At 47.6% G+C, this 24,161-nt stretch overlaps 1 protein-coding gene across 3 annotated transcripts in view; it reads left to right on the top strand.

Annotated features, from left to right (window-relative positions):
- LOC106562446 (nuclear factor of activated T-cells, cytoplasmic 3) overlaps positions 1–24,161 on the top strand; it is an 83,407-nt gene that overhangs the window by 20,027 nt on the left and 39,219 nt on the right. For all 3 annotated transcript variants that reach the window (XM_045689319.1, XM_045689318.1, XM_045689317.1), the window contains exons 2-3: positions 1,419–2,595; positions 12,262–12,424. In XM_045689319.1, the coding sequence (XP_045545275.1) occupies positions 1,419–2,595; positions 12,262–12,424 (1,340 nt within the window). The remainder of the gene's footprint in view (positions 1–1,418; positions 2,596–12,261; positions 12,425–24,161) is intronic.

Raw genomic sequence — 24,161 nt, 5'->3', positions numbered from 1 at the left:
GGAGCAGCTATGAATAGACTGCTGCGAGGGAGGGAGGGAGTTAGGGAGGGGGAGAGGGAGGGGGAGAGGGAGTGAGAGAGGGAGGGGGAGAGGGAGAGAAAGAGGGAGGGAGGGAGTGGGTGAGAGAGAATTGTGTAGGCTGCTCCTCTCCTAAAATGTCCCCTTTTACAGTCTGATTCTGATATTTCTGTTCATCTTTAGCTTTAGAAGACTGTGGTTTCCTAAATGTGTTGACGCACAGTATTTGTGTCCTTTCAAGATCCTTTCAAAGTGTTTTGTTTTGAAGAACAAGCTTTTTTGTGGAAAGTGTTTTGTAATCGAACAGCAATTTCACAACCCCCATTGCCTATGACATGAACTCTGGGGGTGTAAATATCATGACCTATGTGCACCTTTGGGTAGGTTATTTGTACTTTACAGGAGAGCACAGCACAACTATGTGAAGTGATTTACACTACTGCTGCAGCAGTAGTTCAAAGTGAACTATATTTTTTCACAAAGTTACATAGGTTCAATATTGCAAACTCTCTTCATCTTTGTACTAAGTCCTAATAATGAACAGAACTATGCAATAGAACGTGACATGGTGTATTTCTCGTGGTGAGTCCAGGGGCGTGTAGTGACGCTGTCCTGTGTTCGTGTCCCAGTTAGGTCCAGCCAGTTTATCAATAACTACAAATAGAGTGGTGTTGGTGGACAATAGGTTGTTGTCTGTGAGCCACCTATCCTTTGTGTGTGTGCGTGCCTGTCTGTGTGCCTGTGTGTGGCCAGACCATCACTGAGGCAGGGCCGATGTGTATTATTAGAGTGCTGGTGCTGCCGTGATGACAGGAGAGAGCATGCACCGTTGTGTGAATTTGTTTCCTGAGGAGCGATGCTCATCGGTTATCCCTCTTGGAACCATGCCCTTTTTTTTCTGCCCGTCTAAACACGCGCGTACACACACACCTCTATCGTCCCCCCGCCCCTCTGGAATGTAGGACTATGTCTGGAATGGAGGTAGCCTATCAGTAGACCATAATGTACCTACTGTTGTAGATGAGGACTATCCTTGTTTGTAGCGAAGCAAAGTAACTCCTCCTATGTGTGTATGTGTGTGTCAAGCCAACTCCTGTTCAAGGCTAGCAGAATGAAAACCACAGCAATAAAGCACCAATAAAGGTGTTAGTCAGGGAGATAGTGGAGCTGTTTGCCTGGGTATTTCCTTATCACTCCCCTGGCGGTGCAGTGGCTCTTAGATCTCACAGGAATAGGGGTAAAAGTAATGTTCTGTTGAAATAAATTCAGTTCAAAGGCATTGCCAGATCACAAGTATTAGCATCCTCCTCATATAATACAAATAGGTATTGTATGGACCATAGAGCGGTTATTGTGATGGTGACTTATGGTTCTTTTTCTCTCCATCATTCCCTCTTCAGATCTGGAGCCTGACGACAATACGTCGTTCTACATCCTCAATGTGGGCCAGCAGTCCGTGGTCAACAACCAGTCTATGGGCCAGTCACGCAATGGCAGCATGCAGTCTCACTCCCACTCCCAAGTCATCAGCTCCTCCCCCCATCAGCGCCTGCAGTCCCACAAGGTGTACGACCCCAACTATGAGGTCCAGGACAATGTCAACAAAAACAAATCCAGCCCTGCAGGTGGGGGTGGGGGGCCTCCCAAAGCCTTTGAGTGTCCTAGCATCCAGATCACCTCTATCTCCCCCAGCTGTCAGCAGGAGATGGATGCTAACGAGGTCAATCTTAGAGGTAATGATGGGGACTACCACCATGGGGACCGGCCCCTGTCCAGGGACCACCTGTACCTGCCCTTAGACCACTCGTACCGGGACTCAACTCTCAGCCCGTCCCCCTGCAGCTCCCTGTCCTCCAGGAGCTGGTTCTCAGACGCCTCGTCCTGCGAGTCCTTCTCCCACGTGTACGATGACGTGGACTCTGAGCTGAACGAAGCGGCGGCAAGGTTTACCCTGGGGTCTCCCCGCACCTCCCCTGGCTGCTCCCCTCACCCTGGGGTCCTGGAGGAGGGTCTGTGGGCTGGGCATCAGCACCACCATCCTGCCTTTCATCATTCCCACTCCTCTCACTCCCTGTCCCCCCGAGTCTCCCCCTGCCACTCCCCACGCACCTCCGTCACCGACGAGAACTGGCTGAGCCCCCGGCCGCCGTCCCGCCCCTTCTCACGCCCCACCTCACCCTGCGGGAAGAGACGCCACTCAAGTGCAGACATCTGCTGCCCAGTGGGCTCCGTGTCCCCACACCACTCCCCGATCCCCACCCCCGAGCCGTCCCCAAGGGGCAGCGTGACAGAGGACACCTGGATAGGAAGCCCCTCCATGGGCATGTTCCAGTGCTGCCCTTCCGAGGCAGACGTCCCCTCCAAGACTAGGAAGACTTCCCAGGACCGGACATGCTCCATGGGGGGGAAGGGGGACCTGGGCCTGGACGACTCTGGGAACGGGTCCCCCCTTATGGACTCTCCCTTGGAAGACACCCTGCACTCCCTGAAGAAGGACGGGCCAGGGGAACAGTTTCTCTCAGTGCCCTCACATTTCACATGGAACAAACCCAAACCAGGACACACACCCATCTTCAGGTATGTCACTTCCTGTACCTGCCCTCTCAATCACAGATAGAGTTGGAAAATTACACAAACTTTCCCAGAAATGTTGGTTGGAGGATTCCCAGAATCAGGAGGGAATAAGCTGGGAGGGAATCCTCCAACCAGGATATCGGAATAACCAAGGAAGATATTTTGCGGCACTAATCACAGCTCATCTTTAGCTTTAGTCGCATTTAGAATGAATACACACTCATCAGAGTCATTAGTATTACTAGGTCAAGGTAGAGTACATGAAAGGTACAGATAGGAACCTTTATGGGACCTTTATAGGATTAGTGATAAATTAACAAAATGTTCAGTAGCCCGATAAGAGCATTAAGACACTGTTCGTACTACTATTTTATGAAGGAAGATTCTTACATTTAATCAAGTTTAATAGCAATAGATTACAGTTCACTCCTGGTTATGCAATGGCTTGGACAGTTGGGCAAGCGTTCCTCAAATTTGAGCTTGCAGTCGGATATCCAGAGCTCCGGAGTTACAATTATGTAGCCTAATTGAATTGGAACAGGGGAACTACCCTGCACTTAGTCTGCACCTATCAGGGGTGCACTAGTATAATATTCTGTAGGTTATACCGGTATAACTGTGTCTGTAGGTTTGACTCCAATGCTCTCAAATTTTAGGTCACTTCTTTAGACCCACATGGGCTGAAACATTTAATGAGCCACAGAGACATGATGGCGCTGTCTGAAGTAGCACAACAGTGTAACATAAGGTTGTTGGTGCCTGGGGGGAAGCACATGCGCACGTCTCTCACACACACACACACACACACACACACACACACACACACACACACACACACACACACACACACACACACACACACACACTTTTTATCTGGAAATCGGCGTAACCAGAAGCTCTTGATCGCCGTGACGCACTGACTTCTATCAGAAAGAGCGGGTTAAAGTTTCCCTTCTCTGCTCTCCCAATGTGTGCAGCAGATGAAGTCTCAGCCTTGTTTGTGTGCTCTGGCCCCTAGCGCTATAAATCGGCACAGGTCACATATGGCTGAGGGGCCACACCACCACCATCTAACCCAGCCTTCCTGAAACACCACAGTCTGCCTTCCCATTCACCGACACCTTCCAGAAAGGGGTCAACACTGTACCTTGTTATAGTGGTCTAATGCCCTGCTACAAGAATATATTCATATCTAGGATAAACCACTATTTACAAAATGATTAGGTCTTTAGGACTAGAGTAGGCTTCCACTGTTGGATGTAGTGAGTGCTGTGACTGTGGGGTGATCTCTCTTGTCTGCTGTAGAAGGTTCTGGAAGTGTCTCCAACAGGGTTGTCACCTAGATACCAGTATCGCGATACTCAGAAGTATTGTGGCAAGGAAACAAGAAATGAAGCAGACATAATTTCAGTCCTATAGTAGAAAATGAAATGTTTTTTTTAAACAACCATAGAGTTTAGTCTGCTTCCTGTTATTTTTTTTACCAAGGAAAATGTGGTATTGTAGTATCGCCACACTGGTATTGTGACAACCCCAGTCTCCAGTCAGAGAAGCTGTGTCTGGGAGGTGTTCTGCTGAACAGATGGTCCTGGCGTCTGTCTGCTGGGTGGCTGTCAGTGTTCAGTGGCTGGTGGTGGAGGAAACTGAGGCATGGCATGGGGCAGGGGGCTCCGAGTCTGAGCCTCAGACAGACTGGGGGTGGATTCAGGGAGCCCTCCCTATACCTTGATCCCAGATCTGTTTGCTGTATAGACAATGGGCATGAAAATGACCATTGTAGTTGGCTATACTGCACAAAAAGATCTGTAACCAGGCTAGTCCATCCCACCTCAGGGCTAACCATAGACATACATATTCACATACCGGTATTCAGGTTGATATGACATTTAGTGGGGCTAAGAAAGGCTTTATGGCTCAGCACACGCATACTCAGGCTGACTGGATCTCGTTCAGGCAAATTAGAAATAAGTGCACTCAGGCTATCCGGAAGGCCAAAGTTAGTTACTTTAAGGAGCAGTTCTCTCGGTTAAAAACCTGGAGAATAAACCCTCCTCACAGCCGCCCATGTCCCTTAATGTTGATGATGTGGTTGTTACTGACAAGGAGCACATGGCTGAGCTCTTTAATCACCACTTAAGTCAGGATTCTTATTTGACTCAGCCATGCCTCCTTGCCCGTCCAACATTTCCTCATCTCCCACCCCTTCTAATGCGACTAGCCCCGATGCTCCTTCCTCTTTCCCCTGCCCCGCTACAAAGTTTCTCACTGCAGGCGGACACGGAGTCTGAGGTGCTATAGGAGCTCCTTAAACTTGACCCCCAAAAAACATCTGGGTCCGATGGTTTAGACCCTTTCTTCTTTAACCTCTCTGGGGTATGTGGGAGTGACCGTCCCACCTGCGGGACACACTATTCAACAGCCAGTGAAATAGCAGGGCGCCAAATTCAAAACAACAAAAATCTCATAATTCAAATTTCTCAAACATACAACTATTATATCCCATTTTAAAGATACACTTCTCGTTAATGCAACCACATTGTCCGATTTCAAAAAGGCTTTACGGCGAAAGCATAGCATTAGATTATGTTAGGACATCACCTTGACAAGAAAAACCACACAGCCATTTTCCAAGCAAGGAGAGGCTTCACAAAAACCAGAAATACAGCTAAAATTAATCACTAACCTTTGATGATCTTCATCAGATGGCACTCATAGGACTTCATGTTACACAATACATGTATGTTTTGCTCGATAAAGTTCATATTTATGTCCAAAAACCCCATTTTACATTGGTGTGTAATGTTCAGAAATGTTTTGCCTCCCAAAACTTCCGGTGAACGAGCACATCAATTTACAGAAATACTCATCATAAACGTTGATAAAATATTAAACTGTAATTCAAAGAATTATAGATACACTTCTCCTTAATGCAACCGCGGTGTCAGATTTAAAACAAAAAACTTTACAGCGAAAGCATACTTTGCAATAATCTGAGTACAGCGTTCAGACACGAAACCAAACCCGCCATTTTGTGGAGTCAATAAAACTCAGAAATAATATTATAAATATTCACTTACCTTTGATGATCTTCATCAGAATGCACTCCCAGGAATCCCAGGTCCACAGTAAATGTTTGTTTTGTTCGATAAAGTCCATCATTTATGTCCAAATACCTCCTCTTTGTTCGTGCGTTCAGTCCACTACTCCAAATGCAGGAAGCGCGCGAAAATGTCACGACGAAAAGTAAAAAAAAGTTAGATTTACGTTCGTAGAAATATGTCAAACGATGTATAGCATCAATCTTTAGGATGTTATGTTCTGATCTGAGCCCTCGCCTCTGAGCTCATGTCATTTCCTCACTCATCTGACTCCAGGCCCTCTTGTTCGCTCCATATTCACAGTAGAAGCATGAAACAACGTTCTAAAGACTGTTGACATCTAGTGGAAGGCTTAGGAAGTGCAAAATGAACCCTAAGTCACTGTATACTGTATAGGGAATCACTTGGAAAAACTACAAGGCTCAGATTTCCACACTTCCTGGTTGGATTTTCTCAGGTTTTTGCCTGCCATATGAGTTCTGTTATACTCACAGACATCATTCAAACAGTTTTAGAAACTTCAGAGTGTTTTCTATCCAAATCTACTAATAGTATATCATAATAATAGTATAGCATATCCTACCTTCTGAGCCTGTGTAGCAGGCAGTTTAATTTGGGCACACCTTTCATCCGGATGTCAAAATACTGCCCCCTACCCTAGAGAAGTTAAGGTTGCTGCCCCTATCATCACCAAGCCTATCTCTGACCTTTTTAACCTGTCTCTCCTCTCTGGGGAGGTTCCCATTGCTTGGAAGGCAGCCACGCTGTGTCCTTTATTTAAAGGGGGAGATCAAGCTGATCCTAACTGTTATAGGCCAATTTCTATGTTGCCCTGTTTATCAAAAGTGTATGGAAAAACCTGTCAATAATCAACTGACTGGCTTTCTTGATGTCTATAGTATTCTCTCTGGTATGAAATCTGGTTTCCGCTCAGGTTATGGATGTGTCACTGCAACCTTAAAGGTCCTCTGATGTCACCATTGCCTTTGATTCTAAGCAATGTTGTGCTGCTATTTCTATTGAGTTGGCCAAAGATTTTGATACGGTAGACCATTCCATTCTTGTGGGCCGGCTAAGGAGTATTGGTGTCCCTGAGGGGTCTTTGGCCTGGTTTACTAACTAGCTCTCTCAAAGAGTGCAGTATATAAAGTCAGAAAACCTGCTGTCTCAGCCACTGTCTGTTACTAAGAGAGTACCCCAAGGCTCGATCCTAGGCCCCGCACTCTTCTCAATTTACATCAACAACATAGCTCAGGCAGTAGGAAGCTCTCTCATCCATTTATATGCAGATGATACAGTCTAATACTCAGCTGGCCCCTCCTCGGATTTTGTGTTAAACACTACTACAACAAAGCTTTCTTAGTGTCCAACAAGCTTTTTTTGCCCTTAATCTTGTTCTGAACGTCTCCAAAACAAAGGTCATGTGGTTTGGTAAGAAGAATGCCTCTCTCCCCACAGGTGTGATTACTACCTCTGGGGGTTTAGAGCTTGAGGTAGTCACCTAAGACAAGTACTTGGGAGGAGTATGGCTAGACAGTACACTGTCTTTCTCTCAGCACATATCAAAGCTGCAGGTTAAGGTTAAATGTAGACTTGGTTTCCTCAATCGTAATCGCTCCTCTTTCAACCCAGCTGCCAAACTAACCCTGATTCAGATGACCATCCTACCCATGCTAGATTACAGAGATGTAATTTATAGATCAGCAGGTAAGGGTGCTCTGGAGCGGCTAGATGTTCTTTACCATTCGGCCATCTGATTTGCCACCAATGCTCCTTATTGGACACATCACTGCACTCTATACATCTCTGTAAACTGTTCATCTCTGTATACCTGTCGCAAGACCCACTGGTTGATGCTTATTTATAAAACCCTCTTTGGCCTCACTACCCCCTATCTGAGATATCTACTGCAGCTCTCATCCTCCAATTAGGCCGTCATTGTAAATAAGAGTTTGTACTTAACTGACTTTCCTAGTTAAATAAAAGTTAAATAAAGAATGAGAGATGTACAGGGGAGCGGCTGTAGGCCGCAGGTGGTGACTGGTAGCACCAGACTGGGAGCCCCAGAGCCCCGCGGTACGGAGCAGCATACCCTAGAAAGGTTACGCTAATCCAGGCTCCAACCTCTGCTCCAACCCGCTCCCTCCGCCCGCCACAACGCTCAGGTTTCCTAGCTACCAAACCCCTCTTGTGTTACTGTGGCCGCTGGCCAGGGAAAACATACACTTCCGGTGTTATGTCGGTGGCATTGGAGGATACGAGACAAGCCACTGTTGTTTTTAGGCCTTAAACCTTGAGAGACGGTTTCCCAGATCTAGATTAAGATTACTTCTGGACTACAAAGTATGCTCATTGGAGAATCCTTATTCAAAGGGCTTCGAAGTCCAGGAATAGACTTGATCTGGGTCTGCGAAGCCTACCTTTTTATTTAGAATAGTTGTGACTCGTGCAGTACATCTTTATAGCATGCAATGTGATTATATTCATGGGGGCTTTCCTCTGCCATGTGCTGTGGGGGAATCTAGGCTAAAAGGACAGGCTATCCTATAGCCTACTTTGATTCAAAATGGCATGGGAACAGATGCCAGTGGTACAATACCCCTCATTGACCACAATGTTAGAGACACGTGCTTCTATTTTTCTTCAAATGTCATTCTTTCCTCTGGACAACAGTTTATTCAGTGAACCGGCTCCAAAGAAAGCCAGCCACCACATTTCTCCCATTTAGCCTGACTGATGGTGTCCGGAGTCAGCCAGCTGCCCAGCTTCTGATGGAGACATGGAGTATAGGGAAAAACTGACTGACTCATGTTTTGCTACTCTGTTGAGTTCTTTTTGAGTTCCCTGGCCTTTAGCAAAGTTAACATTGATTTTATTTGGTGTCTGTGGTCTGCATGCTGTGTGAGGGCTGAGTGGAGGGCATTTCTATGTGGCATGTTTGTCTGGCATAGCATGGCCTGTTGAAAGCACAATTTTAGTTTTGCCACGACCTGACGGGGCACATAAAGAAACAATAGACAATGGTTAGTGACTTTCTTTGACTAGCGGAGAAGGTTAGGCTAGCCTTCGTGGTTAGGCTAGTTACTATAGAGAGAGGCATAATGTGGTGTAAATGTCTGCCTGCTAGGACAGCTTACTGTGATGTGTATCATTCCTCTTACTCATAGATCATGGACGCACACACACCCACACACGTTTCATTTCTCCCCATTTGTACTGCACAGTGCTGTGTTCGAGCAAACTGTGTCTCCCTGTAACTGTTAACAGACCAGGAACACCTGTATCATGCTGTATGAAACACATACTGAGAGCTCCTGAACTGGCTCAATGTAGCCAAGCCTTTATAACTGGCTCAATGTAGCCCCGTCTTTATAACTGGCTCAATGTAGCCCCGTCTTTATACCTGGCTCAATGTAGCCCCGTCTTTATACCTGGCTCAATGTAGCCAAGTCTTTATACCTGGCTCAATGTAGCCCCGTCTTTATACCTGGCTCAATGTAGCCCCGTCTTTATACCTGGCTCAATGTAGCCCCGTCTTTATACCTGGCTCAGTGTAGCCAAGTCTTTATAACTGGCTCAGTGTAGCCAAGTCTGTATACCTGGTTCAATGTAGCCAAGTCTTTATAACTGGCTCAGTGTAGCCAAGTCTTTATACCTGGCTCAATGTAGCCCCGTCTTTATAACTGGCTCAATGTAGCCAAGGCTTTATAACTGTCTCAATGTAGCCCCGTCTTTATACCTGGCTCAATGTAGCCCCGTCTTCATACCTGGCTCAATGTAGCCCAGTCTTTATACCTGGCTCAATGTAGCCCCGTCTTTATACCTGGCTCAATGTAGCCCCGTCTTTATACCTGGCTCAATGTAGCCAAGTCTGTATACCTGGCTCAATGTAGCCAAGTCTTTATACCTGGCTCAATGTAGCCAAGTCTTTATACCTGGCTCAATGTAGCCAAGTCTTTATACCTGGCTCAATGTAGCCAAGTCTTTATACCTGGTTCAATGTAGCCAAGGCTTTATAACTGGCTCAATGTAGCCAAGTCTTTATAACTGGCTCAATGTAGCCAAGTCTTTATAACTGGCTCAATGTAGCCAAGTCTTTATACCTGGCTCAATGTAGCCCCGTCTTTATACCTGGCTCAATGTAGCCCCGTCTTTATACCTGGCTCAATGTAGCCAAGTCTTTATACCTGGCTCAATGTAGCCAAGTCTTTATACCTGGCTCAATGTAGCCAAGTCTTTATACCTGGCTCAATGTAGCCAAGTCTTTATAACTGGCTCAATGTAGCCAAGTCTTTATAACTGGCTCAATGTAGCCCCGTCTTTATACCTGGCTCAATGTAGCCAAGTCTTTATACCTGGCTCAATGTAGCCCCGTCTTTATACCTGGCTCAATGTAGCCAAGTCTTTATAACTGGCTCAATGTAGCCCCGTCTTTATAACTGGCTCAATGTAGCCCCGTCTTTATACCTGGCTCAATGTAGCCAAGTCTTTATAACTGGCTCAATGTAGCCCCGTCTTTATAACTGGCTCAATGTAGCCCCGTCTTTATACCTGGCTCAATGTAGCCAAGTCTTTATAACTGGCTCAATGTAGCCCCGTCTTTATACCTGGCTCAATGTAGCCAAGGCTTTATAACTGGCTCAATGTAGCCACGGCTTTATACCTGGCTCAATGTAGCCCCGTCTTTATACCTGGCTCAATGTAGCCAAGTCTTTATACCTGGCTCAATGTAGCCAAGTCTGTATACCTGGCTCAATGTAGCCCCGTCTTTATAACTGGCTCAATGTAGCCAAGGCTTTATAACTGGCTCAATGTAGCCAAGGCTTTATAACTGGCTCAATGTAGCCAAGGCTTTATAACTGGCTCAATGTAGCCAAGGCTTTATAACTGGCTCAATGTAGCCCCGTCTTTATAACTGGCTCAATGTAGCCCCGTCTTTATACCTGGCTCAATGTAGCCCCGTCTTTATAACTGGCTCAATGTAGCCCCGTCTTTATAACTGGCTCAATGTAGCCAAGGCTTTATAACTGGCTCAATGGAGCCCCGTCTTTATAACTGGCTCAATGGAGCCCCGTCTTTATACCTGGCTCAATGTAGCCCCGTCTTTATACCTGGCTCAATGTAGCCAAGTCTTTATAACTGGCTCAATGTAGCCAAGGCTGTATACCTGGCTCAATGTAGCCCCGGCTTTATAACTGGCTCAATGTAGCCAAGGCTTTATACCTGGCTCAATGTTGCCAAGGCTTTATAACTGGCTCAATGTAGCCCCGTCTTTATAACTGGCTCAATGTTGCCAAGGCTTTATAACTGGCTCAATGTAGCCAAGGCTTTATAACTGGCTCAATGTAGCCAAGGCTTTATAACTGGCTCAATGTAGCCAAGTCTTTTTCATGAAGATTCAGTGTATAGGCTAGTAGATGATGAATTACTAACATCCTAAATAGTTTTGACAATAATTTGCCTAAATAGGTTTTTAGAACAGTATTTCTCTGTAGGTTCTAGCTCAATAGAGCCATAGACCAGCCAAGCTACCCAGAGACCCACTGAGAGAGACAGTTTGTCTGTGTGGATGGGCACAGATTGAGTGTTTATTTTTGAGTGCAGCTGTTCAAATATGATTGTGCCCTACATAGATAAAAACATACAGAGGGAAAAACCCCCATCAGCCTGCAGCCTCTCCTGTGACACAGCCTCATCCATACTAGTGCTGAACAACACAACCATACTCTCCATCCATCTATATACCGTTTATAGTGTAAAACCCCTTCATGATTCACTGCTAGTTACAGTCCCTGCATGACCTATTACAAGTGTGATTATTTCAGTATGGTTAGCCTAATGTTGGTGGGAATTCCTATGATTCACTGTCTGACTGATGGGGTTGAACACATAGCCTACAGCCCCATTTAGACACTGTACTCTGTGTCACTCAGACCTAGTGTAGGCCTAGTGTGATCCTCCACAATGTTTCCAGAGGTCATGATTCAGCACAACCTGTTGTGCCCTCACTTCTTTGTATTACCATACAAAATGTGTCATTGCATTGGTTCTTCTATGTACTTATTCTCTTTGATTAAGGGCAGTCAAACCTACATTCCAGTAGCATATTTATGTTAAAAGCACAACCTCTTTTCCCTGACCAAATACAATTGCGATAGTTGAGTGGTTCTCTATACTAAAATTCACTCATCTTACAAGTAAATGCTCTTAGTTCTCAGAATAGGACATGTGGGTGTGCTGGCCTGGCAGTAGTTTGTAAACAGCTACTGTGCTGTGCTGCCAAGGCAGGTTTGAATGAATCCAGCCGGCTTAACTAGCTCATACCTGCCCCTGCTAGCTAATATGTTAGATCTAAATCTCTGATTATAGAGCCTTTTTGTTATCCATAGGATGGTTATGTAGTCACAGCGGCTCACAGGTAATGTCTTCCCAAAAGACAAGAAATGCTAGGTGATATAGGCTATATCTATTTGTTATCCATAGATCACCTAGGTAATGCCTAGGTGATCTGTATCTTGTTGTTATCCAAACCATCAGTACCCTTATTGTCTCTGTATCGGTCTGTCCCCAGGACCTCCTCCCTGCCCCCCCTGGACTGGCCCCTACCCCACCTGTTTGGCCAGTACGAGCTGAAGGTTGAGGTGCACCCCAAGGCCCACCACCGAGCGCACTACGAGACGGAGGGAAGCAGAGGGGCGATCAAAGCTGCATCAGGTGGTCATCCTGTTGTCAAGGTAAGACCATATAGCTTATTGTAGTCTTTCCCCTAGATTGTTTTCCAGACAGGGCTCAAAGGCCCCTGGCATCAACATTGTTAAAGCGGGTGGACCTTCCTCACTAATTCACTGGCCTAGTACATGGTCAGTGAATAACCCATAGAAATCAGAATAACCAAAACATTCAGTTATTACCAGCTGGTGTAACCAACCTTACCTAATAGCTGGCAAAACACAGGTCAAATGGCTCTTTAGGTCATAGTATACAGTAGGTCATGGCCAGTTTGTTGTGCCTGTCTGTTAGCATGATGCCTGACTGCCCTGCAGTGTGTTACATAAGGTAAACCTAGAGGCGAAAGAAACGCACACCTATTTAGGCGATGCGCTGGCTAGCGGAGTGGAACACTTGAAAAATTAAAGGAGAGCCGCACACTCTAGGAGCTCAGATGCAAAAATGTAATAACCTAATATCCAACATTTAGACAGACAAGCTGTCTTCATCAGGGTATAATGACAAACACTGCGGGTGACTAGTTTATATAGTGTCAAAGGACACACACAGGTGTCTGTAATCATGGCCGGGTGTGGCCTGATATCATTGGTTAATTGTCATATATTAAAATAGCATACAAAAAACATAAATGGATAGCATACGATCATAGATACAATTTGGCTACATAAGCCTATAAACATTTACAATAGCAAAATCACAATTATCACAAGAATGGCTTCAGATCAAAGTCTACGTTGAGACCGAAGGGAGCAAGGGTCTTTAAATTAAAGATCCAGGCAGCCTCTCTTTTTAACAATATATTGTCGAGGTCACCCCCTCTCCTAGGGAGGGTGACATGTTCGATGCCAATATAATGCAGAGACGAAATCAAGTGGTTTGCTTCCAAAAAGTGGGCCGCAACTGGGTAAGTCGAGTTTTTGCACCAAATGGTGCGATGCTCCGAGATTCCTACTTTTAATTTGCACTTTGTTTTACCCACATAATTTAAAGATAAATAACTGCCTTAGTGGAGCACGTGATAACACCTTTGATTGCATAAGGTAAACCTTTCTGAATCTAACCTATACCACCAGGGAAACTATCACCGTAGTCATGTAACCATGATGTCGGTGTAGCAACCTGGACGCAGGAAGTAGAACTAAAGAAACTCTCTGATGTAAACTACAAGAGGTAGTGCAGCTCAGTTCAGTTCTGGAGGAGACCTGCATCTATACTGACAGTGACAGTCTGGAGAAGGACAACCGAGTGGTGCAGCAGTCTAAGACACTGCATCTCAATGCAAGAGGTGTCACTGCAGTGCCTGGTTCGAATCCAGGCTACATCACATCCGGCCGTGATTGGGAGTTCCATAGAGCCCAGCATCGCCCAGCATCGCCCAGGTTTGGCTGGGGTAGGCCGCCATTGTAAATAAGAATTTGTTCTTAACTGACTTGCCTAGTTAAATAAAGTTTACATGTACATTTAAAAAAAAAATCAGATTGATAGACCGCCCGTGCCTTGTAGAATCAGGACTGGTGCCAAAACTGGGACTGTCACAACATGCAGTACCTCAACTGTCAATTTATACAGCCGTCTAGGTTACGGCAGCCAATGCTAGTGAATTAAAGTATTATGTGTAAGTATTACCAAACAATAACTGCCCCACCCCTCACTCTGTACAGGTAGAAAGGGTAAGCTGCTGCCGCAGGCACACCAAGCAGGACAGGGTACATCATCGCAGTCACTGTACCCGAAGCCCAATTAGTTTGTCTGTCATGTGATACCCCAGAGACTGCGGCAGAGTGAGCCTCAGCCTTACTACTGTACCAGGCCTGGGTTCAAATAGTATTTGAAATATTTCTGTTACTTAACTTGTATATAATAATATATGCCATTTAGCAGATGCTTTTATCCAAAGTGACTTACAGTCATGCATGCATACATTTAACGTATGGGTGGTCCCGGGAATTGAATCCACTACCCTGGCATTACAAGTGCCATGCTCTACCAACTGAGCTACAAAGGACGAGTTCCAAAGGTCCAAACCCTGTCCAACTACAACTCCTATCCAAGCAGGCTCAAGAAAAGGCTCCCAAGTATTTTGAAAGGTTTTGAATACTATTTGATCTGAGGTCTGTTACAGTACCTATGTAGCGCCACATTCCTGACCCAGGGCTCCCGTTCTGTTATCCAGCTGACAACCAGAGCAGAGCCAGGCAGCGGGTGAATATTTTATGCTCAGGGGACAGGGATCCTTTGTGTGGTGACTGAAGCCGGGCGGACTGCATCATGTGCCATGACCAGTGGTGTGTAACCCAACAATGCCCCTGCTTGGAGTGTGTGTTTGCATAACCCAACAATAACCCTGCTTATAAGAGCCAGGAGGTGGGTTGTCATTCCAGTCCACTCCCTCAGGATCATCTTTTAGTTGGGGTTTTAATGGAACTATACACTGGTACCCACAGCAACCCCAATGTAATACTCTTCTAATTGAAGTGACCTTTAAGAATGTGGACCAGAGGAAGACCACAGTTTGGTGTCCAGAACCGCTCATTTCTTTAATCTTTCACTGGGGTTGTCATCATTGGTTATTTTGATGCAAATGTTGTTGACCATTTGTTCCATACAGCATAGTTTCTTAAAAACTATGCCAACTCTCATCTCAGGGCGAATTATACAGACTGGGTCCTGTTCCTCCATCAGTCAGAGCTAATGCTGAACCATTTCAACTGCAAACTCTCATTCTACCCCACCATGTGTGACGATGCATAATTTAGCTTTCAGAATGTTGAACCCATACGAGCATTGGCTGTGTTTGCCCTCATTCCTAGTCCAGAAGGGAGCTATTTGGCTATAAGATTATTTCATTCCTTTTTTTTGTAGTGTTATATCGCTCCTCTCTGTGTGTGTGTGTGTGTGTGTGTGTGTGTGTGTGTGTGTGTGTGTGTGTGTGTGTGTGTGTGTGTGTGTGTGTGTGTGTGTGTGTGTGTGTGTGTGTGTGTGTGTGTGTGTGTGTGTGTGTGTGTGTGTGTGTGTGCGTGTGTGCGCGTGTGTTATGGGGCACCAGACCAGTATAATACTAGGAACATGTGATGGTGGATGATATCATCTCTGATGAGGCAGGTCTAGTGGCATTGACCTTGTTTACTAAACAGAACTTCCTCATTGTTTCTCTGTTGACACTCTGTTTCCCCCTTAAAACTGTGGGACCAAGAGGCTGTCCTGTTATATTGACACTCTGTTTCCCCCTTTAACACTGTGGGACCAAGAGGCTGTCCTGTTATATTGACACTCTGTTTCCCCCTTTAACACTGTGGGACCAAGAGGCTGTCCTGTTATATTGACACTCTGTTTCCCCCTTTAACACTGTGGGACCAAGAGGCTGTCCTGTTATATTTGTTTTCACAGAAACACTGTTGTTTTGATTAAAACCTAAGCACCTGCCTTACTGATACAGGCCCAAGACACATTGTGCTGCTAGAGTATTTACAAAAAGTCTCAGGTAAGATGTGCTGATCTTGGACCAGGTCCCAACCGGTCCAGAAAATCATATTCATTATGAATTCTTTATGTAAGAGACAAAACTGATCCTATATCAGCAGTCACACTCTGAGTGAATATGCAGTAGGCCCTGGTGAAAAGGGGAGTCATCAAGGGTCAGTCACTAGGCTAACAACAGACTGACTAACAGCCTTTTCCCTCCAGGTGTAGGTCTGTAACTAAGCCTATAGTCCCTAGCCGTAGGAGGACATTGGTCCCTCAGTGTCACCAGTGTGTCACTGCATCCTTCTGCTCTGATGGCGCCAGTCTTCCTGTGGGGTCGACTGACTCAGGTGTTGGGACTCGTGATGTCATCAACTGACGCCATGACTGCCATCTGGCCGTGGTGTGGGCAGCTTCCTTTTGTGACTGTTGTGTTTGTTGTCTATATCAAGACACACACACACACACACACACACACACTCACACGTACACACACATACACCCCCCCTCCCCCAGATCAAGGAGCTGCTATGTCAACAGAAAAACAAGAGCATGCCACTGGGAAGGGGTCCATGGCAGAGCCCTGTACAGGCAGGAAAATGAAGCCCGAGCCCTACCCTACCCATGTCCACGACATTCAGTCTCTACCCTACCCATGTCCACGACATTCAGTCTCTACCCTACCCATGTCCACGACATTCAGTCTCTACCCTACCCATGTCCACGACATTCAGTCTCTACCCTAACCATGTCCACGACATTCAGTCTCTACCCTACCCATGTCCACGACATTCAGTCTCTACCCTACCCATGTCCACGACATTCAGTCTCTACCCTAACCATGTCCACGACATTCAGTCTCTACCCTACCCATGTCCACGACGTTCAGTCTCTACCCTACCCATGTCCACGACATTCAGTCTCTACCCTAACCATGTCCACGACATTCAGTCTCTACCCTACCCATGTCCACGACGTTCAGGCTCTACCCTACCCATGTCCACGACATTCAGTCTCTACCCTAACCATGTCCACGACATTCAGTCTCTACCCTACCCATGTCCACGACATTCAGTCTCTACCCTACCCATGTCCACGACATTCAGTCTCTACCCTACCCATGTCCACGACATTCAGTCTCTACCCTAACCATGTCCACGACGTTCAGTCTCTACCCTACCCATGTCCACGACGTTCAGGCTCTACCCTACCCATATCCACGACATTCAGTCTCTACCCTAACCATGTCCACGACGTTCAGGCTCTACCCTACCCATGTCCACGACGTTCAGGCTTTACCCTACCCATGTCCACGACATTCAGTCTCTACCCTACCCATGTCTACGACGTTCAGGCTCTACCCTACCCATGTCCACGACATTCAGTCTCTACCCTACCCATGTCCACGACGTTCAGTCTCTACCCTAACCATGTCCACGACGTTCAGTCTCTACCCTACCCATGTCTACGACGTTCAGGCTCTACCCTACCCATGTCCACGACGTTCAGGCTTTACCCTACCCATGTCCACGACATTCAGTCTCTACCCTACCCATGTCTACGACGTTCAGGCTCTACTCTACCCATGTCTACGACGTTCAGGCTCTACCCTACCCATGTCCACGACGTTCAGGCTCTACCCTACCCATGTCCACGACGTTCAGGCTCTACCCTACCCATGTCCACGACGTTCAGGCTCTACCCTACCCATGTCCACGACGTTCAGGCCCTACCCTACCCATGCCCACGACGTTCAGGCTCTTTCCTACCCATGTCCACGACATTCAGGCCCTACCGTACCCATGTCCACGAAGTTCAGGCCCTACCCATGTCCACGACGTTCAGGCCCTACCCTTGCCCACGACGTTCAGGCTCTACCCTAACCATGTCCACGACGTTCAGGCTCTACCCTACCCATGTCCACGACGTTCAGGCTTTAACCTACCCATGTCCACGACGTTCAGTCTCTACCCTACCCATGTCTACGACGTTCAGGCTCTACCCTACCCATGTCCACGACATTCAGTCTCTACCCTACCCATGTCCACGACATTCAGTCTCTACCCTAACCATGTCCACGACATTCAGTCTCTACCCTAACCATGTCCACGACGTTCAGGCTCTACCCTACCCATGTCCACGACGTTCAGGCTTTACCCTACCCATGTCCACGACATTCAGTCTCTACCCTACCCATGTCTACGACGTTCAGGCTCTACTCTACCCATGTCTACGACGTTCAGGCTCTACCCTACCCATGTCCACGACGTTCAGGCTCTACCCTACCCATGTCCACGACGTTCAGGCTCTACCCTACCCATGTCCACGACGTTCAGGCTCTACCCTACCCATGTCCACGACGTTCAGGCCCTACCCTACCCATGCCCACGACGTTCAGGCTCTTTCCTACCCATGTCCACGACATTCAGGCCCTACCGTACCCATGTCCACGAAGTTCAGGCCCTACCCATGCCCACGACGTTCAGGCCCTACCCTTGCCCACGACGTTCAGGCTCTACCCTACCCATGTCCACGACGTTCAGGCTCTACCCTACCCATGTCCACGACATTCAGGCTCTACTCTACCCATGTCCACGACGTTCAGGCTCTACCCTACCCATGTCCACGACGTTCAGGCCCTACCTACCCATGTCAACGACGTTCATGCCCTACCCTTGCCCACGATGTTCAGGCCCTACCCATGTCCACGATGTTCAGGCCCTACCCTACCCATGTCCACGACGTTCAGGCTCTACCCTACCCATGTCCACGATGTTCAGGCCCTATCCTACCCATGTCCACGATGTTCAGGCCCTATCCTACCCTTGCCCATGACGTTCAGGCTCTACCCTACCCTTGCCCACGACATTCAGGCCCTACCCAACCTATGCCCACGACATTCAGGTCCTACCCAACCTATGCCCACGACGTTCAGGCTCTACCCTACCCATGTCCACGACGTTCAGGCTCTTCCCTACCCATGTCCACGACGTTCAGGCCCTACCCTTGCCCACGACGTTCAGGCTCTACCCTACCCATGTCCACGACATTCAAGCTCTACCCTACCCATGTCCACGACATTCAGGCTCTTCCCTACCCATGCCCACGACGTTCAGGCCCTACCCTTGCCCACGACGTTCAGGCTCTAACCTACCCATGTCCACGACGTTCAGGCTCTAACCTACCCATGTCCACGACGTTCAGGCTCTACCCTACCCATGTCCACGACGTTCAGGCTCTACCCTACCCATGTCCACGACGTTCAGGCTCTACCCTACCCATGTCCACGACGTTCAGGCTCTTTCCTACCCATGCCCACGACGTTCAGGCCCTACTCTACCCATGTCCACGACGTTCAGGCTCTACCCTACCCATGTCCACGACGTTCAGGCTCTTTCCTACCCATGCCCACGACGTTCAGGCCCTAATCTACCCATGTCCACGACGTTCAGGCTCTACCCTACCCATGCCCACGACGTTCAGGCCCTACTCCTACCCATGTCCACGACGTTCAGGCCCTACCCTACCCATGTCCACGACATTCAGGCCCTAATCTACCCATGTCTACGACGTTCAGGCCCTACTCTACCCATGCCCACGACGTTCAGGCCCTACCCTACCCATGCCCACGACGTTCAGGCCCTACCCTACCTGGGCCCGATTGCTTCTGACAAATATAAGGCCCTGCCCGAACCCGAAATCAGAATTAACATTCTCCATGAGTTGCTCACCTCTGTCTGTTCCCCTGCTCCATCCCTGCGCTGCGCTGCATCCGCTCTCTGCAACGGCCCAGCTTGGGCTGCTCATGAGACGTGGTAGAGCTGTTAGCTGGCAACTTTTCGTCACTCTAAACTCCTACCAAAACTTACGGAATATTATTATTTTCAGTGAAATAATCTATCCTGTTGACTTGGACAATGTTCTGGTTTTATATTTTATAAGAAGTTCTGACACCATGTTATGATGGTAAGATATGATTGTACAGAGACAGGAGGGTGCCCGGCCCGTACCCTGGTTGATGAAAAAATAGGCCTTAACCTGAAGTATAATGTTGGGGCCCTTCAGACTCGGGTCGGGTATCAGAGCTACTGTAGGTAGCTGTAGCGCAGGGGAGGAGCAGTGGTGTAGTGGACGGTAAAAACAGTTTACTCACCTTTTGCGGAAAAATGCATTGAAAGTACAGGAAGCGTGACTTTTTTCACTGCGACCGGCGATCAGAGTTAACCCAACCTATTTTTTTTACCACTACATCCCTGGGCAGAAGGAGCAGGACAGACGGCGGGCGTGCGGACATGGGCATGTAGGTGTGTGCGTACGTGTCTCCCCCTCAGCCAATCAGCCTACATTATTCATGCTACAGTATCTGCTTTATGCTAATTTTACCGGTCCTGTTCCTGAAGCACTTCCTGGCTTGTCTCCCTATCATCTCTCTATTTGTCTAGACTCTCTGTGACCGAGCCCTGTTTATATGGCAGAAGCCAGCCAGGCTTTGTCTGTTGTTTTCTCTTATCACAGTGGGCCACAGATGCAGTTATAATGGTAGAGGTTGTGTGCCTGAGGCGGGAAGCTGTTAAAATATCCTGGTCCTCCCACCACCTGAAAGGGAAGGGTGGACTTGTCTCTGTTTTCTGCTACTGTTACCATTCATGTTTTTACTGCCGTATGTTGACTTGTTGCTAACCAAAGTAAAAGAAAGGCAGCTTTAAAGCATGCCTCTATATAGGACGTGTACTTCACTGATAATGCTGCTCACCTAGTTTGAGCAACAGGCATGTGTTTGCTTGAGGGGCCTCATCTTAAATTAGTGTTTTTTATTTCATCCCCCATATTGTTTAGTAGATTTGAAAGGTCGCTAGCTACAGGGTCTCCTTCCCATAACCCCAAAGGTCACCAGGTTATCAGGCAGGGCAGCGTCATTTACATGAGAGGAACATGCAAGACTAACTGATCTTATCCACACTGTGATCAAACGGCCACCCAACTGTTCCCTTGGGCTTACATGCACATACATATCCTACAATAGGTTAATGAGTAGTATAAGGGAACGTCAAAAATGTAACGTCTCCTCAGTCCGTGTCTCCCCCCCAAATAAACCATAGAGTGCAACAGAAAGAAAGCCACGGGTCTGCATGTCATAACAGTCATCTTCTAACTAAAACCTACAGTAGCCAGACAAACAAAAGCAAAACAATGTGACACTGTTTACATGGCACTGTTTGGACAGAGGTGATTCATACCACTGTGTTCTGTGTGGAATGCTGCTTATTCCAGTGGATACCACGCTAGGCTATGCTACGCTAAGCTGTTCTAATGTAAACATAGCCTGGGTTACGCTAGGCTAAGCTAGGGCTTCTCCTCACAGGCTAGCCAAACTGCTGGGCAGGCAGACCATAATTGTCAGGCACACCTGTTGCTAGGAGATGGGTAAGTCCAAAGCCTCTGGCTTAGCAATCCATGTGCATATTTAACCAGCCTAATTGTGCGCTTGCTGCTTCGACACAAAGAAAAGGAGATCCACAGTGTTACACAGTAGGGCCATGGATACAGACACACACACACAGGTGTAGAACTTAGCGTGAAATGCTTAGTTACAAGCCCTTAACTAACAATGCAAATAAACTAAAGTAAAAAATTATAAAAAGTAACTAAATAAAATAACAATAACGAGGCTATATACAGGGGGTACTGGTACCGAGTCAATGTGCGGTGGTACAGGTTAGTCGAGGTAACTTGTACATGTAGGTAGGGGTAAAGTGACTATGCATAGATAATAAACAGCAAGTAGCAGCAGTGTAAAAACAATGGGGGGGGGGTGTCAATGCAAATAATCCGGGTGGTTATTTGATTAATTGTTCAGCAGTCTTGGCTTGGGGGTAGAAGCTGTTAAGGAGACTTTTGGTCCTAGACTTGGTGCTCCGGTACCGCTTGCCATGTGGTAGCAGAGAGAACGGTCTATAACTTGTGTGACTGGTGTCTTTGACCATTTTTTGGGTCTTCCTCTGACACGCCTAGTATATAGATCCTGAATGGCAGGAAGCTTGGCCACAGTGATGTACTGGGCCGTACGCACTACCCTCTGAAACGCCTTACGGTCGGATGCCGAGCAGTTGCCATACCAGGCGGTGATGCAATCGGTCAGGATGCTCTCGATGGTGCAGCTGTATAACTTTTTGAGGATCTGGGGACCAATGTCAAATTTGCCAAATCTCCTGAGGGGGAAAAGGTGTTGTCTTGCCCTCTTCACAACTGTCTTGGTGTGTTTGGACTATGATAGTTAGTTGGTGATGTGGACACCAAGGAACTTGAAACTCTCAACCCGCTCCACTACAGTTTACACTTACAGTATTGTGTATTAGGTAAAAGGCTTCTGTAAACAAAAACACTAAATATAAAATGTTTTATATTGCAGCCCTTGCATTTAGTCTTTAACGTTCAGTCTTTTTAATAACTCTAAATGAGTCCATGGTGTCTGAAAATGGGATTTGAAAGACAAGATGGGCTGAGGCTGTCCAAGAGCGCATTACGTTTCCCCCTCTGGCCACACAGAATGATTTTGATATATCACGAACCCCCTCTCTGACTACCGGCGACTGTGGTTCTATTTCTATACAGCATAACCAGCAGCTTTTGTCACATATAAAGCATGTGGCTTGCTGCGTTGTCACTTTTCTACACCAGTCCCCCTCTGCTCCACTGTGTGTAGTCTTTATTCCTCTGTGTTGTTGTGGCATGGCTTTGTTGACTCTTTCAATAGGCGTGGATGGGTAATAAAGAGGGAAACATGCAACGCCCTGCTCTGCAGTTTGCACTGTGTGAACCGACCGGAGCTGTTGTCGGGCCCCAGGCTCTATTTGATGTAAACATGATGTAGGCTGTGAGGCTCCACTCTCATTTGATGTAATCAGGGTTAGTGTGCAGTGAGACGACAGGGAGAGGGAACTTGGTGGTGGGAGAGAGGGGGAGATGTTTATTGTTCATTTATATTGTTTATTTCACTTTTATTTATTATCTATTTCACTTGCTTTGGCAATGCAACATATGTTTCCCATGCCAATAAAGCGCTTTGAATTGGAGCGAGAGAGAGAGGAAGGAAGGAGAAAAAGGGAGAGAGGGGGATGGTAAAGAGAAGGGGGAAATAGCCTTCAGCTTCAAGCAGAGGGAAGGGGAGAGACGGGGGGAGGAAGAGAGGGATAGAAAAGGGGAAAGAGTTACTGAGCTTTGTGCAGACCTACAGAACCATATACTGGCTGAGCATACAGTGTGTGTGTGTGTGTGTGTGTGTGTGTGTGTGTGTGTGTGTGTGTGTGTGTGTGTGTGTGTGTGTGTGTGTGTGTGTGTGTGTGTGTGTGTGTGTGTGTGTGTGTGTGTGTGTGTGTGTGTGTGTGTGTGTGTGTGTGTGTGTGTGTGTGTGTGTTGACCTTGTTTAAACAAACGGCCAAGCGGCTCTCTGGGCCCTGGTGTGCTGGGTACACAGCAGGCGTGGGTGGGTGGGCCCTAAGCCGTGTCAGAGCAGAGACACCACTGAACATCATGGCCCAAAAGCCGCCCATGACCTTGACCATCGCTGTTCCCGCTCCAACATCTCTTCTCTTTCTCTCTCTCACACACCCTCTAAGAGCTGTAGTTTACACCAGTGTGAGAATGCACTCATATACACACACACTCATATACACATGCACAGAGCCTTGCCATGGCAACACCAGAGAAACAAAGGGAAACAACTTGGCAGAGGCATGCGCCTAAAGAACGTGGTGTGTTGCAGTAGAGAGGGAGGGAGAGGGTCGGAGCTGAAGGGGGTGAGGAGTGAGAGGAAAGAGGAGGGAGGGAGGGAGGGAGAGGGTCGGAGCTGAAGGGGGGTGAGGAGCGAGGGGAAAGAGGAGGGAGGGAGGGAGGGAGGGAGGGAGAGGGTCGGAGCTGAAGGGGGTGAGGAGCGAGGGGAAAGAGGAGGGAGGGAGGGAGGGAGAGGGTCGGAGCTGAAGGGGGTGAGGAGCGAGGGGAAAGAGGAGGGAGGGAGGGAGGGAGGGAGAGGGTCGGAGCTGAAGGGGGTGAGGAGCGAGAGGAAAGAGGAGGGAGGGAGGGAGGGAGGGAGAGGGTCGGAGCTGAAGGGGGTGAGGAGCGAGGGGAAAGAGGAGGGAGGGAGGGAGGGAGAGGGTCGGAGCTGAAGGGGTGAGGAGCGAGAGGAAAGAGGAGGGAGGGAGGGAGGGAGAGGGTCGGAGCTGAAGGGGGGTGAGGAGCGAGAGGAAAGAGGAGGGAGGGAGGGAGGGAGGTGTCGGAGCTGAA

Source organism: Salmo salar, chromosome ssa11, assembly GCF_905237065.1.
Source record: "Salmo salar chromosome ssa11, Ssal_v3.1, whole genome shotgun sequence".
NCBI classification, from domain to species: domain Eukaryota; kingdom Metazoa; phylum Chordata; class Actinopteri; order Salmoniformes; family Salmonidae; genus Salmo; species Salmo salar.
Note: the sequence above shows the minus strand (reverse complement) of the source record. Positions and strands in the feature narration are given on the sequence as shown.